The sequence below is a fragment of the Ostrea edulis genome, chromosome 8, assembly GCF_947568905.1.
Source record: "Ostrea edulis chromosome 8, xbOstEdul1.1, whole genome shotgun sequence".
NCBI classification, from domain to species: domain Eukaryota; kingdom Metazoa; phylum Mollusca; class Bivalvia; order Ostreida; family Ostreidae; genus Ostrea; species Ostrea edulis.
Window position 1 is genome coordinate 60,781,186 of NC_079171.1, and position 16,341 is coordinate 60,797,526.

The window sequence follows — 16,341 nt, forward strand, 5'->3', positions numbered from 1 at the left end:
TTTTCATTGTTGTAAATACATGTATTACTACGCATTGAGGTGGCCGTACATTGGCTATAACAACTTTTGATTCAGAATTTTCATCGCTTTACATCCCTGGCTAGCTAGCAATAGTCGCTAAATAGTTAAAGAATAAAGGTATAGAACTTTAAACTTAGAGTATCCGGGTTCGATGGTGAAAAATAATAAACCAAATGGTTTAAAATATTATCTTTATTCAAATATAATCCCACACACCCAATCTATATTACTACCAAAGTTCATCTAGAAATTCCGAATAATTCCAGAAATGAATAAAAAAAACCCTTTATCTTCACTGGGTCCTAACACTGTACACTAAACAGGATATTTGAGCATTGTAACAAACACAGTTTTGCATAGAATGTGCAACATTAGATATCATTCTTACCACAATAAAACAGAAATCTATAACAACTCCAAGATACTGTAAAACTCATCTGCACGTTCGTTTATCACGTCCATTTTTACCGGTGTCACTAAATACCCAAATTGACTCCATTGCTATCAATTGCCAAACATCTGTGTTAATGCAGTTGTGATAACAATATATACTTAGACTTTAAGAGCTGTGTAATTTTATGAAGACTTGTTACTAGCATAATTTATGTACTATATCGAATAAGCGTTGTTCAAAATTGATATTTGAATATCTAAATCGTTTTGGGTCCTTTCATTCTTTTTGAATTTTAATCGAAAGTAGATTAAAGATGGAAGGGAACCAGTTTAACACAATGTAGCTCAATAACAAGCACTGTAATCCCTGATTTTTTTTTAACAAATGCAAGTCAGTGAAAAAATAGATATATAAAAAAAAACATCATTTCGAAAGAATTGAAAACGTTACACTGAACGAAACTGAGATAGGAGCATCGTCAACAAATTTTAATTATTCTAGTAAACCGTTGCGCTGTATAATATTAAAATGACGCGTAAAGAAAGTTTGATTTTGAAATATCATTTTTCTTTGGCCTTGATGAATGTACCACTGTGTCAGTAGTTGATAAACCGCATCACATGTCTAGTGGCCTACGGTATATTGACCTTAGTTGACCACAGTTCTTCTCCTAACCACCTAGACTGCATTCAATGAAACAAACGCACGATGCAGGGTTCTACTTAATTTCAGCACTCAATGCCTCATGCCGAAACCCTCCATTTTTTTGTCATTGTGGTCAATTTACTGTCGGTGGAGGTAAAATCACGGCGCGTGAGTAAAGCTCATTTACGTAGACCACAATTCACTTATTGCCGCCGGCGGGTGAATACGAAATGTCGATTTTTCAATACTATGGGTGATGAGTAACGTATAAATGTCAATACCGTTCTAAGAACTAGCTACATCATCGCTAAACACTTCAAACGTCTCCAAACTTGGACCTTGACAAAATACTCAAAAGGGGAGGGGATTCTTTTTTGTCCTAAAGACGTGCGAGGGAAGGGGTACAGATCCCCAAATAATCAATACAATTTGAAATGATGGAGGAAAACCCTTTAGACCCACTACAAAATCTTGTTGTTTTAAAATATCTCTAAATATCATTCCACAGTTTTTGTTAAGTCTTCGCACCAATATCATGGCTGCCGCATATGTTTATACAAACTTGGGATGATCTCAGGACAAAAGTTATGCTCTCCTAAAAGGCCGAACTTAAGAAGAGGCCTAACCTTAGGAAAGGTTTAAGAAAGCTTCGAGAAACAGGGGCGCGTTTTACAAAAGAACTGACGACTTACGATCAACTTTACATACTGGAATTTTCCAGTTTATTTTAAGATCATTCACTCCAAATGCAAAACTTTTTTTTTATAAAAATGTTGAAAATTAAGCCTCAGAAAAGTTTTAATTCATTCATTTCAAGTTATAACTGTGTAATACAATTGAAGACTTGCGACTTTGTCGTAAGTTGTTTTGTAAAACGGGCCCCAGACTTACTACTAAGACGTGTCTAAGACATACTTAGGACTAGAATAGCTTTGTGATCAAGCATGCTGTAACGATATACGAAGTATGGTGATATACTGCAATATAAAATTTAAACCTACCCCGGCACTAATATTTCGGAAATCCTGTAAAAACTCGTCATAAAGAGGATATGAAAAATAGAAGAAGAAAAAATTCCGGAAAGTCGCGTATGAATTTAATCCTTGAACATGCGTATTATGAATTTGGGAGTCCTTATATCGTTGCATAGGATGTTTGACAATGTACTTGGTAGGCAACCGACGGAAGTGCCTGGTTTATGTGTAGTGCAAACTTTTAATACAGACAGTGACTGACCCCGGCATCAGAGAGGGAAGACACGGGTCTTTCGGATATGACCTTAAAAACGGAGTAGGCGTTGAGATGACAAAGGACTATACAGTTCTGTCTCTCAAATGAATGGATTTGACAGAGTATGTTCCTCGTAGTATAAATTTTAACCTTATATTTTAAGCTTATTTTCACTTATATAAACCTCATACCTCCAAGTGTATGCCATGGGTAACGGGTGTTTTAATTTCGATAAGCAAATGTGGTACACTTATTATTGAAATATAACATTCCACTGTCAACGGCGGATCCAAATATTTCTGAATACGGGGCAGTAAAAGGCTCAAGGTCAGGGGGCTGCTTCAAAGCCCCCAGATAATTATGGGCGTCATCCTGGGGGGGGGGGGGGGGGGGGGGGGGGGGGGGCGTAGAGGGCGATGGCCACTGAAACTACTGAGTTGACGAAATAAGAAATATGTACATTTGAGTGGTATGGGGCATAGATCTATTTTTTTTTTAAATGGATCATATTTGTGATATTATTCAATATCGATTACTACAGGGGGGGGGGGGGTGTCACTGGATCGGGCACTAACGATTACTACAAGGGGGGGGGGGGAGGGGGATGTCACTGGATCGGGCACTAATTTACAGGTGTATTCATTTTTGTCTCACGGCTCTGTAAAGTTGGCAGTGTTCTTGAAATTGTATTCAAATCTTATGAAACTCGCAATAAAAAAAAACAACTTTAAAACATATAGTTGTCATGACAATTATCAGAGGTGAATAGAAAACGTTTGACGTTAAAAATGTGTCAGAAAACCGTAGGTTATGGGTACTTTCGCACGGCAGGAGAATGCTGAAAGTAATAGACACGATTATTCTTAGAATCATTGTGAAATATACAGATAGTTTTTTGCCATTGAAAATCCCTTGGAGGTATTGTCCATGTACCTGCACATAGTAAAGCGTGTAAAATTATGCATGATAAAGATATTTGTATAGAAAGCATAGATAGCAACAGAAGGTACCAATGGGCGATGAATCAGGAACAGTGCATGTGTATTATACCCCGTGTTAATGTATTGTAATAATGCATTACCTTATAATACTATAAGTGTATGGATTGTGCCACCAAATGTGAAAAAGTCAAGGCTGGTAAAATAAAAATACTGAAATAAAAGACTGATAAAATCGCATTGACTGTCTAGAAACTGAAAGGCGAACTCGGCCCGTCAAGACCAGGACAAATATGTTTCTTCTTCTCTCCTTTGAATACCGATAACTGTTCATTTTCTACGTCGAAATTAATTATTTTCGGCGCGACTGTCTCGCCTCATAAAAATCGTAATAAATCGTAATAAATCAGTATTCGATTGATAAATTACACGGCAAGTTCGCATACTGACAAAGATGTCGTAAAATGTGACAGTGCTGAACATGTCGCGGTGTAGAAAGCGAGAGCAGGCTGCAGCTAAATTTACATAATGCGCATGCCGTACATGCAACTGTTTTCGGTAGACTTATACAGATTGAGGAAATAATATTGCAAAGTTTGTTTGCTATAGTAAAACTGTTAGCAAGACAAGGGGTTATCTCACGGACGGCTAACTCTGCTGTTCTTAATCATTAATTATTTATGCATTATTAAACTACTTGATGATTGACTTCCAAAACTTAATGACCAAGTATCTTATTTCTCTATATGAAAGGTGAAGATAACGAACAGCGATCAATCTCATAACTCCTATAAAGTTGAAGATAACGAACAGTGATCAATACTATAAGCAATACAAAATAGATAGCTGGGCATATCTCTCTCCTAAACTACATTCTCTCTCTCTCTCTCTCTCTCTCTCTCTCTCTCTCTCTCTCTCTCTCTCTTTCTTTCTTTCTCTCTCTCTCTCTCCCCTTAAAGCTCGCATATCAAAGCCCTATGCATAACATAACATGTCCGTATAGTTAAACAGTTATGGAGAAATTGATTCTTTTTTCCACCACTGGTATCTGATTTCCTGCTCTCAGCCAGTATAGAATTGAAGGCTGTCTTTCTGTTTTTGGAAGCATAAGATATGGTTACTCTGCGCCTCTTCACGCCGTCTTATTGAATGAAGCGAGTTACAGCTAGTGTTCCTTGAAATCACTACGCCGGTTTATGGAATGAAGCGCGTTACCTTTGACAATAGTCTCGCTGTGACCTTAACCTTTCAACTGTGACAAGCGTCTGGCTGTGACCTTAACCTTTCACCTCTGACACTTGTAATCTTCATCATCATTTAGATAGTGGGCATGGAGTTGAAGGATTAGAATTAGCGGTGTTGACAGCGGTTATGCAGACATGTATCAGTACTTATAATGTATTTCGAAACATGTTGCGGTATCCGGGCCTGTTACGTGTTGTGATATGAAGCTGCTAAAGTCGCCTCCGTGGCTCAAAATCACACGGCCTCTCACCTCTGTCGGCGCAAGTTCGAATCCCGCTCGCGCCGGTAAGTGAGAAAGTTTCCCAGTTTACTTTCGGAAGGTCGGTGGTCTCTTCCCAGGTACATTGTATCTGGGTTCTCTCTTCCACCAATAAAAACTGGGCACCACCAGATAACTGAAAAATTGTTGAGTGTGGCGGAAAACATCAATCAACCAATCAATACTCTTCATTAGTATTACATCTACCTGTACGTGTTAGTGTCACTTTATTAATTTCTTATTCACTAGTGTACATCAGGCAGGATCTTTATATTCTGGTTTAAAGGTGCTTTTGTTTCATTTTGCCTATCTGATAACTTATCCTTAATCACACTACAGTATAGTGCAGTGTAGATTTTGAATTACAAGGGTAACAAAAGGAATCTACCGATAAAAAAATTAAGTGAAATTAAATGACAGTGTGGGTATTCGATGAGTTCAATACCTTGATGCATTTATTTATTTTAGGATTTTGGTTGGATTTTTATAAGTTACATCTGAATTGAGGATAAACTAGTTTTAGTCTACGCAACAAGTCTTTGTGATCGGGAAACTTCACGCTCCAGAGAACACTTGTGGCCAAAGAGTATTTATTGCACCGCGAACGCCTTCCCCTGTCAGTCATTACCTCGGACGGCACGCGCTTAAGTTCCTTAAGATATTGGAATCTTTATACTAACCGGATTCGTAATAATTTTGAAGAAGTATTAAGAGTCTAAAGAATCTAAATTCTCTGCGTCTACAGGAAATTTTAATCGAACATGATTAACAGTATGTTGCCATGGATACTCGTGGTGGCTTTTGGATTTTTGCCAGCTGATGCAAGTCATGTTGAACAGACTAAGGTAAGAAATGTTGCTATTTTTTGTGTAGAATCATCACACTATATTTCGTTATTTCATCTCTAAATCAGGGTTTATAAGATCCTAAAAATTAAATTCGGACTTCTTTATCGAGAAACTCATTAAAAAGTTCCATTTCCTAAGAAAATCTGTGGGATTTATGAGATTGATTCCCTGTCGTTGTTTCCACCTTTCACTATATGTAGGCAATGGTTTTAATGTTAATTTGCGGATTTTTAAAATAATAACTTCTTTGAATTAAATTCTCTGTCGAAATATACAGCAAAGGTATTTAGGTTGTTTGAATTCATAAAGAACATAAAATAAAGTTTTAGTTTGGATAAGTAAAATTAATATATATTTTTTTCTTTTAAAGGGGATGCGTTTATGTTTATGCTTTTCTTTTAGTCTGTTTTCTCAGATTGTAGAGTTATTTGTTTAAATAAGATGATATGAAATAACGTATCAACTTCAATAGTGAACCAAAGAACGGCAACTGAGGAGTAAGTGCAGGGTCGCTAAATAACGTCGTGCTTGTCTACTTCCGCAATTTCAAGCTGATCATAAAACACATACCGCAGCTTTATTCGGTAATTGACTGACCACTTATGTGCAGGTCATTCATTAAGCACGTGCTATAATCGTAAATTGCTTATGCCCTTTGATGGACGTACGGAGATTTGTTGGTAATTAGCGGTTATAATGCGGACATATAGTGCATATTAAAGAGGGCGCATGCGCTTGTCATCGATGGCATCGGTCAGTGATTATGTAATTCCATACACGATAATGACCGAGGCCCTTCTATGATCTGATGATACGGAATTATCATGAACAAAGGTAATCAATCTCATAACTCCTTAAGGGAACACGGAATTGACGGCGGAGCGAACACGGACCCCTGGAAACACCAGAGTTGGGATCGGGTGCCATGGCGGAGGAGTACGCAACCCCTGTTGATCTGTGGCACCTATAGTTTGAGCATGCTCTTTAATCGATCATTAGAACTACTTTCGAATAAACAGAACTTACGCAACAAATGTTATAACAGTTGACTGTGTGAAAACAGACACAAAAGACAACGGACAAATATATTCCGCTTTCCCTTTCAAAAAGAAATGCATTACTTGATTAAGACACTTTCCTATTACAAGATTCCTCTTGATATAAATCAGGGAAATAAAATATTGTCATACCGCTGACTACGGGATTGTTCGTCCTCCTGGAATTGTTTTTCTTGTACATGTAATTAGACAAATTCCATTCCACCCCCTATCCCATACCTCAGCATTGCAATTGATTTGATGCTTAGTTTATTGTTTTTGTGACAATTTGGCGGACGTGAAAATAGTTCAATAACATGGCATTTACAAAGTACGAGTTGGCTTTAGTTATAAAACACACGAAATATACAAGTACGAGCTGGCTTTAGTTATAAAACACACGTTCATTAAAGTACAATGGGTTTGGTACCAGCTGGAGAGATCGCAGCAGCAGTGTCCCCCGCCTCCACTTATTCACAGTTATGACATTGTTTACATACGTCCAATACCGAGGCAGTCCGGACGTTCAGAAGGAAACTAATAAAGATGCGGATGAATTCCATCCTGTCACAAAAACGCCATTAACTATCAATATTTATTGTGTTCATACGCCAACACACTCCAGGTTTATATCTCTTAACCGAAAGCAAGTGAGGATTCTTTTCATCTAAAAATAGTTGATAGGGAGATAGTTTGTGATAATATTAAATCAATTACAACAGTGTTATTTTCTGGGCGGTGGTGGGAAAAGGGGGATATTATATTTAGTGAACTTGTTATTACCACGGTCATTTCATCCCAAATGTAGTTCTCATAGTAAAGACCCGTGCAGACCATAAACAGCCAGTAATCTAGGTCACTGTTTCAATGCTGTTCCTGGAAAACCCATCATACATAGCTATATAGATCAATTCTTAGCCGCGGGCGACTTCTTAACATTCATATACTCTAATAATTAGTAATTTACTGTTAATACAAGACAGTATATCATACATCAGGGATATGTCCATATGCATGTTAATTAAAAGGACTTTAGGGTATGATTAGTTCTTTGAGATTTTTTCACTCGTGTAGTGACGTAAGCAACTGTTTGTGATGTGTCACACATTGTGACGTTTTTGTCCGTAACAGTGAGGGTTCTTTATCGGGCCAACTCCTACAGTGAAACGGGGCCTCATTTTATGGTCATAAAAACCCCACTTTCACTTGTACTGATACAATGAATAAATAAATCCTATCAATTTCCACATGGCACGAGATCGCGATCAGTATTTTTCCGCGGTATGTATTGCATAAATGAATAACTTTAATAAAACCATACATCTCGATGTGTTCATACGAGACAAATCCCCCTCCCCGGCTCGATATTCGAGTGAAAAAGTGCATAATTTATATGTTAGTATCTGATTTTATCAGAATCGTGCAGTAAATCCAGAGACGGAAGAACCAGACTTCTTATTAGGGAGAATTCTCCGTGTTTCTAAGTTTCTAAGTACTTAGGGGTCAAGCCACAGTAAACCTGACCACAGAACAGTACAATTCTACTTTTCTAATCTGTGGCTTCCTGGACGGTATTGTCCAGTTCGTGGTCAGTGATTCATTGTTCCCCTCGCGCGTTTCCACAGAAAGGTCAATATTTGGATACAATCGAGACTGCCGGACATGAACGTCTTCAACAATCTGGTTCTTTTTTCTCCTCTTGGTTTTCAAAGAAATGATGGATATTTTCTTGATATATTGTTGTAAAAAAAAAGAAAGAAAAAAAAATGGACAAAAAGAAATGTTAACCAAAACGTAGCAGCATTACATGGTTCGGCCGGGCTCGATCTTACACGTCAGTGATATCGACATGTAAACAAACAAAACAAGATACATGGCATTGTCCCCATACTGACAACAAATCAATTACCTTTCTATAATTAGCTTTTTCTCTCCTTATTTTTTGCAATAAACAATAGAGATAGTCATAAAGAATTAAATCTCATTAACGACAATATGGCGATTTAATGCCTTCGTACATTAAGGCGAATTTCTAATGTCCTATACCTGCATTTCTACGAAATCAGAAATGTCCGTGTCTGTGAATTTTATATCGCCATATTAACTTTTCGATCATTTGATGACAATGATTCACAGATACACTTTGAATTTATGGTACATCATATCCGTGACGGTATTTCACAGGTCTGTTGTACTGAAATAGTTGAATGACTGGGATTTAGGACTAACAACATTAAAGGAAGTCAAGGTTTTCAACAGAAGGGAATAACCTTTGTTTAATAAAGTTAGTAAATGCAGGTATATTAAAAAATGTTAAAGTGTTTCGGTGTTCTTATTGTTTTTTTTTTTTATTTTCACAGACAATGCATACACCAAGTAACGGTGGACAAAACACAAAACAACCGCCTCTATTTCCGGTTATTCACATGGACATTAACAACCTAAAGCAACTTCCGGCTTTCGATGAACCGATCGACCAAATACGAAAAAGGATACACAAGTTTATTGGAAATCAGCTTGAAAATTCCCCACTCCATAATCGTAGTCCTGCTTCTCTGATGAAGAGCAACAACATTCCACTACAAACTAACCCCAGCAACCACCGACTTCCGGTCGCTAATCATGCACCCGTTCCAGGGAATATTCGACCGCCAGCCGTCATCAACTCGGCCTCTCAATTCATCCCTCACCATCCTGATGTACAACCACAGAACAGGCAACAGGTCAATAACGCTGCACAAGCGGTCAATCATCCAGTCACCCGTATGCCGCAATTCAATAACGGACCCATTTTTCACCCACCGATGATTATGACGCCAGCGATGAGTGGAAAAAACCGCGTAAACCAACATCTTGTAATTCAGACCCCGCCACGACAACAACCCCGGCCGGTCCCTAACCAGCCATCCCTCGTCAATATCCAGTCAATTCCCCAAACGATGAACCAGATTCCCTACCACGCATTCCAAGGTCAGGGCCATGCTATGCCGATGTTGGGATTGAATACAATTCAAAACCAACCCCTGCTGATGTTCCATAGGCCCATCCTTGTGAACTCCATTCCACAAAATGTTCAATTTATCCAGGGCCCCATCGCTAATACACGATCCTTAGTGAGACCTACCAACTTACAAGCTCCTACTGCACAAAACAATCAGATTTCTCTTCCACAGATAGTGTTTGCTAACGGGGTGCTAAACCAAATAGCTCCTGCACAGAACCCTGCTGCAGTGGCTTCTAAACCAAACATGTTGTTTTCGACTGTCGCAAAAGTTGATAAACCGCCACAGACTATGAGCAAGGCTGGCGGAAGTAATACAAAGAAACCCATAGTTCCACAAGTAGTCGTTCACCAATCAGGGAGCAGTTTCAAAGCACCAAAGGTTTTAGTGAAGAAAACGAACAACTTAAGTTCAAAGACAACGAACAAAAGTCCCGCCAAACAGTCCCGAGATTCCAAAACAACGCCAAATAAAATTAATCTATCAACGGCACTTAAAAAGAATAATGCCTTAACTTCGGTGAACAAATCTTTAGTGAAATTGGTCCTGGACAAACTCAAGATCACGACAATGGACATGCTCAAAGGGCGATTAAACAACAGGGTTTCCGGAAATGCGCAGTCAAAGGGCCCTTCACCAAGGAAAACAATTGTTAACACTGACACGAGAATTTCAAACTCTCCCATACGCTTAGTGGGGAACACTGCAAGTAATCGAGCTGTACTTAGCGGATTTCCTGCATCATTGGATCCAAAACGAGTCTCCGTTTCATTCAAACCATCTACAGGTGAGAAAGTAATCTCCCCGAAACCTACGAATATTCCAAGAACGATTGAAATCGTGCATCAGAATTTAAATCGAACGATGCCAAATAACATGACGCTGGAGCCTTTCACAGCAACGACACATAAAAAGAACGGGAAAATGAGCATTACGTTAACGTCTAAACATACCGGCAATCGTCCTATCGTCATCGAGGCAGCCACCGGCAATATCCTTGTATCCCATATAAAAGGCCCGGATGGAAATGCACAGTTTGTCATTCAGCATGCACGTGAAACAACGACAAACCCTACATCATCTACCACGCCCGCAACGACGGAAGAAGTCGAAATCGAGGCTGAGGATATCATTACCACTACTTCTACAACATCCAGTACTTCAACGACAGAACTGCCGACAACAGTTCCTGGGTCTAATATCGTGACGTCGACGATACCCGACCACACGACTGGTTGACCTAACGGAGGGAAATTCAAATCGGTAAAAATCCTCAATAATACTTTCTGTCTCCACAACTGCTTTGGATGTCAAGAGACAAGAGAATGCGTTGCTATACGTGGCGACACACGAGTTCTCGTTTGATACCGGTGAGGGCAATGTTTCAGAGATGAGCTGCCCGCGAAATTCAAGTCTCAACAGATTGTCGGAGCAGAGGCAAGGTTGGATCGTGAAGAGCAGCTTCCACCAGCTGGACTCATCCCAACAGAAGTTGAACAGTTACAAAATCCAGACATGATTGATACATTTGATTTCATAACATGTCCGTGTGTTTGTGTGTTGATTTTTACTTTAAATGATTGCTTGTTGTTAATGAAGCGAAGGGTTTGCGTGCATTTCAAGAACGCATGTCGTATAACAGACGTTTTAAGCTTTGGGAGACGTACAGATGTAGTATATAAGCGGGCTGTGTAACTCATCATGCGCTTCTGTCATCGAATGTGTCAGTCTATCCCATTAGACAGTGGAACTAGACTGCGAAAAAAAGTTGTTTGTTCACAATGATATAATAAGCATTTACCTGTGAAATACTGGGGATTTTTTCTTCGATATTTCTGTTTACCATTGACCATACCAACATTATAAAATGAAAGTGTTACCGAAACAAAAAGTAAAAAAAAAGAGGTCAAAACCATTGCTTCTTTTTGATATATAGACTATGCATATTCATAGATTCGATTTTTCGTTTTTGATTCTATTAACTCCCCCCCCACACACACACATGATTTGCAAAACAAAAACTCTTTTGTTAAGTGTGACAGGAAGGTTCTGTGTTGTGCTAAATGTCAGAAATCCCTGAGTCACACATCATAATCCCGTATAAAGTGTGCGGTGTTCCATGTACCTCATCCCGTGACTAACCCGGGCCTCTCGAGAGACGCCTGACAGGATGTTCTGATTACTCCTCTAGGTTTCTATCGCCGCGGTCTTCCTTGTAGCTTCGGTCTGCGATCAGTGAGTTTTTTACGAGCTGTCAATAGTTCGGTTTTAGCTATTTTTATTGCGGGACGTCAGGTGTTTTTGGTGTGGGTTTTTGCTTTTATTGTCGCATTTCGCAAGGAAGATGTCATTGAAACATTCTGCATTATCATGTCATGAACAGAAATGATGATAGCAATGAATTGAGAGTAGTCCATCAAGGAGGCTGCTACATGTTCGTCAACACTTAAAATGTAGACTCTGATGTAAGGCGCAAATACTGACAGCCTCTATTTTCTAATTCTCATACTTTTTCTAAATACAGCACATGACCCATGAATTGCCACTAAGCGATTTGCTGAGTTTCAAATTTACAGTTCCATTTATTCGTTACAATTCATTTGTTAAAATATTGTAAATTTACCTTTTTATTGGTTGAAGTATTGTAAATTTAGCTATTTGCATAGTTTCGAAGAGACAATTCCATTTGTTCTCAATTTTCATTGGATAAAGTGTTGTAAATTTTGCACTTATAGCAGACTGTGGTCAATTGACTCCACAATTTGTTAAAGATATTTTAAGGCATGTTTTTGAATCCTAGAATAAGCTTAAATTAGGGGAATATATACATGTATTACTAGTACTTTTTAAATACAGTGTTTGATAAACAGTCCTTCTAGATGTAATCGTTCGACATGGTATGCCGTCTCAATTCTTTGTGTATTTTTGCAATTCAAATTTTACAAAACGAAACAAAAACCTGCTTCACACATGCCTGTTACATTATACGCATCATAATTACCGATAATTGTGGACATGATTTACTCTGCACGTATACAAAAAATGGAGAGGAAAACGTGTCTTAAAATTCTTGAAAATATCTCGTAATATGGAAATATCATTTTGTGAACTGCTCGCATTTCAATACTTGGAGAACACTTAAAATTTGAAAATACAAATATACTGTGAACTTTATCTGATTACATAGGGTACTACACAAGGCTTTGCTATTTCATGTTTAGTTTATTTTCTCGCTGGAGGATAAAAAACGTCATTCTTTGTCATGAACATCACACCTCCTTTAAGGGAGGGGGTATGCTTGTCAATCAACAGTGTCATTGTTACTATGTAACTTTCGTATTGTGTGAATGTTTTTAGCATGTTGTTACATACAAACTACAAATGATGTTCATATTTAATACAATAATAAAATATTTAACAAATCTTCATTTACATGCGTTTCTCGTTTTGGGGATGGGGTGGGGGTAGTGTTGGTACGTAGCCATTATACGTTTATTCCCAGGCGTTCGTGGTTTTTTTTACACTCATCAGTCTATACACGAAAAGTGAAGATAACAAACAGTGATCAATCTCATAACTCCTACAAGTAATACAAAGTAGATAGTTGGGCATACACGGACCCCTGGACACACCAAGGGTGGGATCAGGTGCCTAGGAGGAGTAAGCGCCCCCTGTTTATAATGCTTATTTTACGAAGCGGTTAAGTCTATTGATCTATCGACGCCATTTTGTATCCCATCTATGACTTCATATTCCGGACTTGTCGTCCAATCAAATATCGAGATTCTTCTCTGCAGAAAGACATTCTAATATATACCCAAACAACCCAAGGTTAAATAAATGTGAGAGACTGCTTCAAACGTTTGGTTCATGTAACAACATATATCCTCATTTTATACTTGTGGATTCAAATCATATCGAACACAACAAAATTAAAACAGTTGTTTCCTGTCATTTGTCTATATTTCCGCAAAAAAAAAAAAAAAAAAAAAGAAGAGTTCTTGCAATTAATCTGTGATTATGCTTTACAAGATTAAGAAACAAATACTTCACTTGGATCTGAAGTTGTGCAGTCACATGATTAAATCTTTTGACGTCAGTAGAGCTTCTCGGCAGATCTGATCACATATTGCTATGACGTCATAGTCCAGTGATGTCTAAAATACAAACTTTCACCAGAGTTCGTTTGCTCACAAACCAAACTCTTCCACTTAGGCATTATGGGATAGCGATTTCTTAGGCCGCGTATACTGTGACGTCACTGTAGAATGACGAAAAAACCTAACGTCAAACGTAAACAACTTTCAAAACAAGAACGTAAACATCAAGTTCATTACTTTACACAATAATTTGAACAGAGTCTTCCTACTTTTTTTTAATGATATTAATGTTCTTAATATTAATATCTTCAAACTTTTAACTGCGAACTACTTCTTTAGTGTAATTTGTCTGCGTGATAATCGCGGACTCACAATATACAAATATGTATATTGTGGTGCTTCACATAGGAGAGGTCTATTCGTAGGTGACGTAATGAGGCCTCGACGGGGAGTTTGGTCTAAAATAGTTATCAAACTGGACAGTTAAAATTACGAAACTATACATCCGCTGCACATTATAACGATCGACGCCGCTACCCAGATATCTCCAGTTCCAATGCTTAGCGTTGAAAATATCAAAGACTAACATTTGAAACTGAGTGCAAACTGTTCGATACCACCGACATTCACATTATGACCTCTTTAGGGACCGCCATGTCCTTTGTATACGGGTTCATCTCAATGGTAGGTGAAGATAACGAACAGTGATCAATCTCATAACTCCTATAAGCAAATCAAAATAAAGGGTTGGGCAAACACGGACTCCTGCAAACACCAGATGTGGAATCAGGTGCCTAGGAGGAGTTAGCATCCCTTGTCGACCGGTCACACTATCTTGCTGTGGCCTTCAATTCGACATTTAGACATATCGACAACGTTTTGTCTATTAACAATGATAACTTTCATTTATATGTCGATTCGATATATCCCTGTGAGCTCGAAATAAAATACACCACAGAGTCGTCCACTTTTGCTTCATACTTAGATATCTTATTGAAAGTACATGTAGACATTAATGACAAACTGACAACTCAACTGTATGACAAACGGGATGATTTCAGCTTCCCCATCGTCAATAATTATGTAGCAATATTCCAGTATTACCTCATTCATCTGCATGTGGTGTTTATATATCTCAACTGAATCGATATGCAAGAGCTTGTTCTGCGTATAGTCAGTTTTGAAATCGAGGTAAACTACTGACAAACAAGTTGATGGTACAGGGGTTTCAACAGTCTCAATTGAAGTCAGCATTTCGCAAATGCTATGGTCCTTATAACGATCTAGTTCGTCAATACAACCTATCATTGGGTCAAATGCTGTCTGACGTGTTTCATACCGATTGTTAAGCCGTTCTTTACACACTGATTTTGACTGCGGGTAACTCCGTTTACCTGATCAGGATATAGGGCTCACGGCGGGTGTGACCGGTCGACAGGGGATGCTTACTCCTCCTAGGCACCTGATCCTACCTCTGGTGTGTCCAGGGGTCCGTGTTTGCCCAACTATCTATTTTGTATTGCTTATAAGAGTTATGAGATTAATCACTGTTCGTTATCGTCACCTTTCATTTAAGGGAATTTCGAATGAGCACAGACTGCTGTTTCACAACTATGCCTAAAGCTAGCTATTTGTATTTGTCGTAAATTTGTCATTGTAACTGTGGGAAACTCGTTTCTGATCAAATGGTATGTCCTTGTATACAATCCTCTATTAGATTTCCTTCTGGACTACTCATTGTATGGTTTCCTTTGTTCGATGCACCTATTTTAACTTGTTGTCTATGCGTCAACAGCAACAATCTTGACCTTCTAAACCCTGGTTTTGGATTTCTCGACAAAAGATCAATCTTAAATCAGACCTTTCTTTTATTTGAGAAGCCAACATTTGAGTAAATTCTCAGACTTATTTCTAAGTTTTGACGAGAAACCCAGGCCCTGTTCCCTGTCTATTGACATTTACTGACAATCTGATTGTTTACTTTCGATCATCGATGACACATGTAATGATTTCAACCATCGCTAATCTGCTGTTCGAAATCCAGATCACTTATCACGGAGCCTCAAGGGAAGCATGTTACCATTACCTAAAACACCCAGTTTTTCATTATGCATTATTGATATAATTAGTATCTTTATTTTGCGTCCTGTCGGGAATTTTCACTCATATTGATACCTCATCAACTGAAGGTGAGATACCACAAATGAAATTCACTAATTAAATTTGACGCGGTTATAAAAAAGAAACCACCAAACAAGAACCCCCCCCCCCAAAAAAAAAAATCCACTGTAAACAATGAATATAACAAGCATTGTAATGCGGGGTAGTTCCTTATAAGTAGGTGCATTAACAATTTTTAGCGTAACAAGGAATGCGACAATTATTTTAATTAATTGATTAATTCACTTATTGCGATAGCGTATTCGTAATTATTCGGGTTTATAGCACATTCGGACATCCTCTACATCTCAGGATTAAGGAAAGGCAAGAAAATAAATCACCCCCCGCCCGATTCTGCTTCCGTATGTTAAACACAGGCGTTACTGTCAATGTCACCACGACAGATAAGGCTAAACATCCACATTTAATACTGACCCCCGTTATTGTCTTTCAAACGCTACC

At 38.3% G+C, this 16,341-nt stretch overlaps 1 protein-coding gene across 1 annotated transcript; it reads left to right on the forward strand.

The window, feature by feature from the left end:
* The first annotated feature begins 5,348 nt into the window (after positions 1–5,348).
* On the forward strand, positions 5,349–11,217 carry LOC125662496 (probable serine/threonine-protein kinase nek3). Its single transcript, XM_048894735.2, has 2 exons — positions 5,349–5,577; positions 8,978–11,217. Exons 1-2 carry the CDS (start codon positions 5,494–5,496, stop codon positions 10,856–10,858), a joined length of 1,965 nt encoding a protein of 654 aa, XP_048750692.2. The 5' UTR covers positions 5,349–5,493; the 3' UTR covers positions 10,859–11,217.
* Positions 11,218–16,341: the final 5,124 nt, after the last annotated feature.

Excerpts from the sequence above, each read along its gene's own strand:
- LOC125662496 (XM_048894735.2), top strand. The coding sequence starts at position 5,494 with ATGATTAACAGTATGTTGCCATGGATACTCGTGGTGGCTTTTGGATTT. Across the intron at positions 5,578-8,977 it reads GTCATGTTGAACAGACTAAG|ACAATGCATACACCAAGTAA; the intron begins GTAAGAAATGTT and ends TTATTTTCACAG.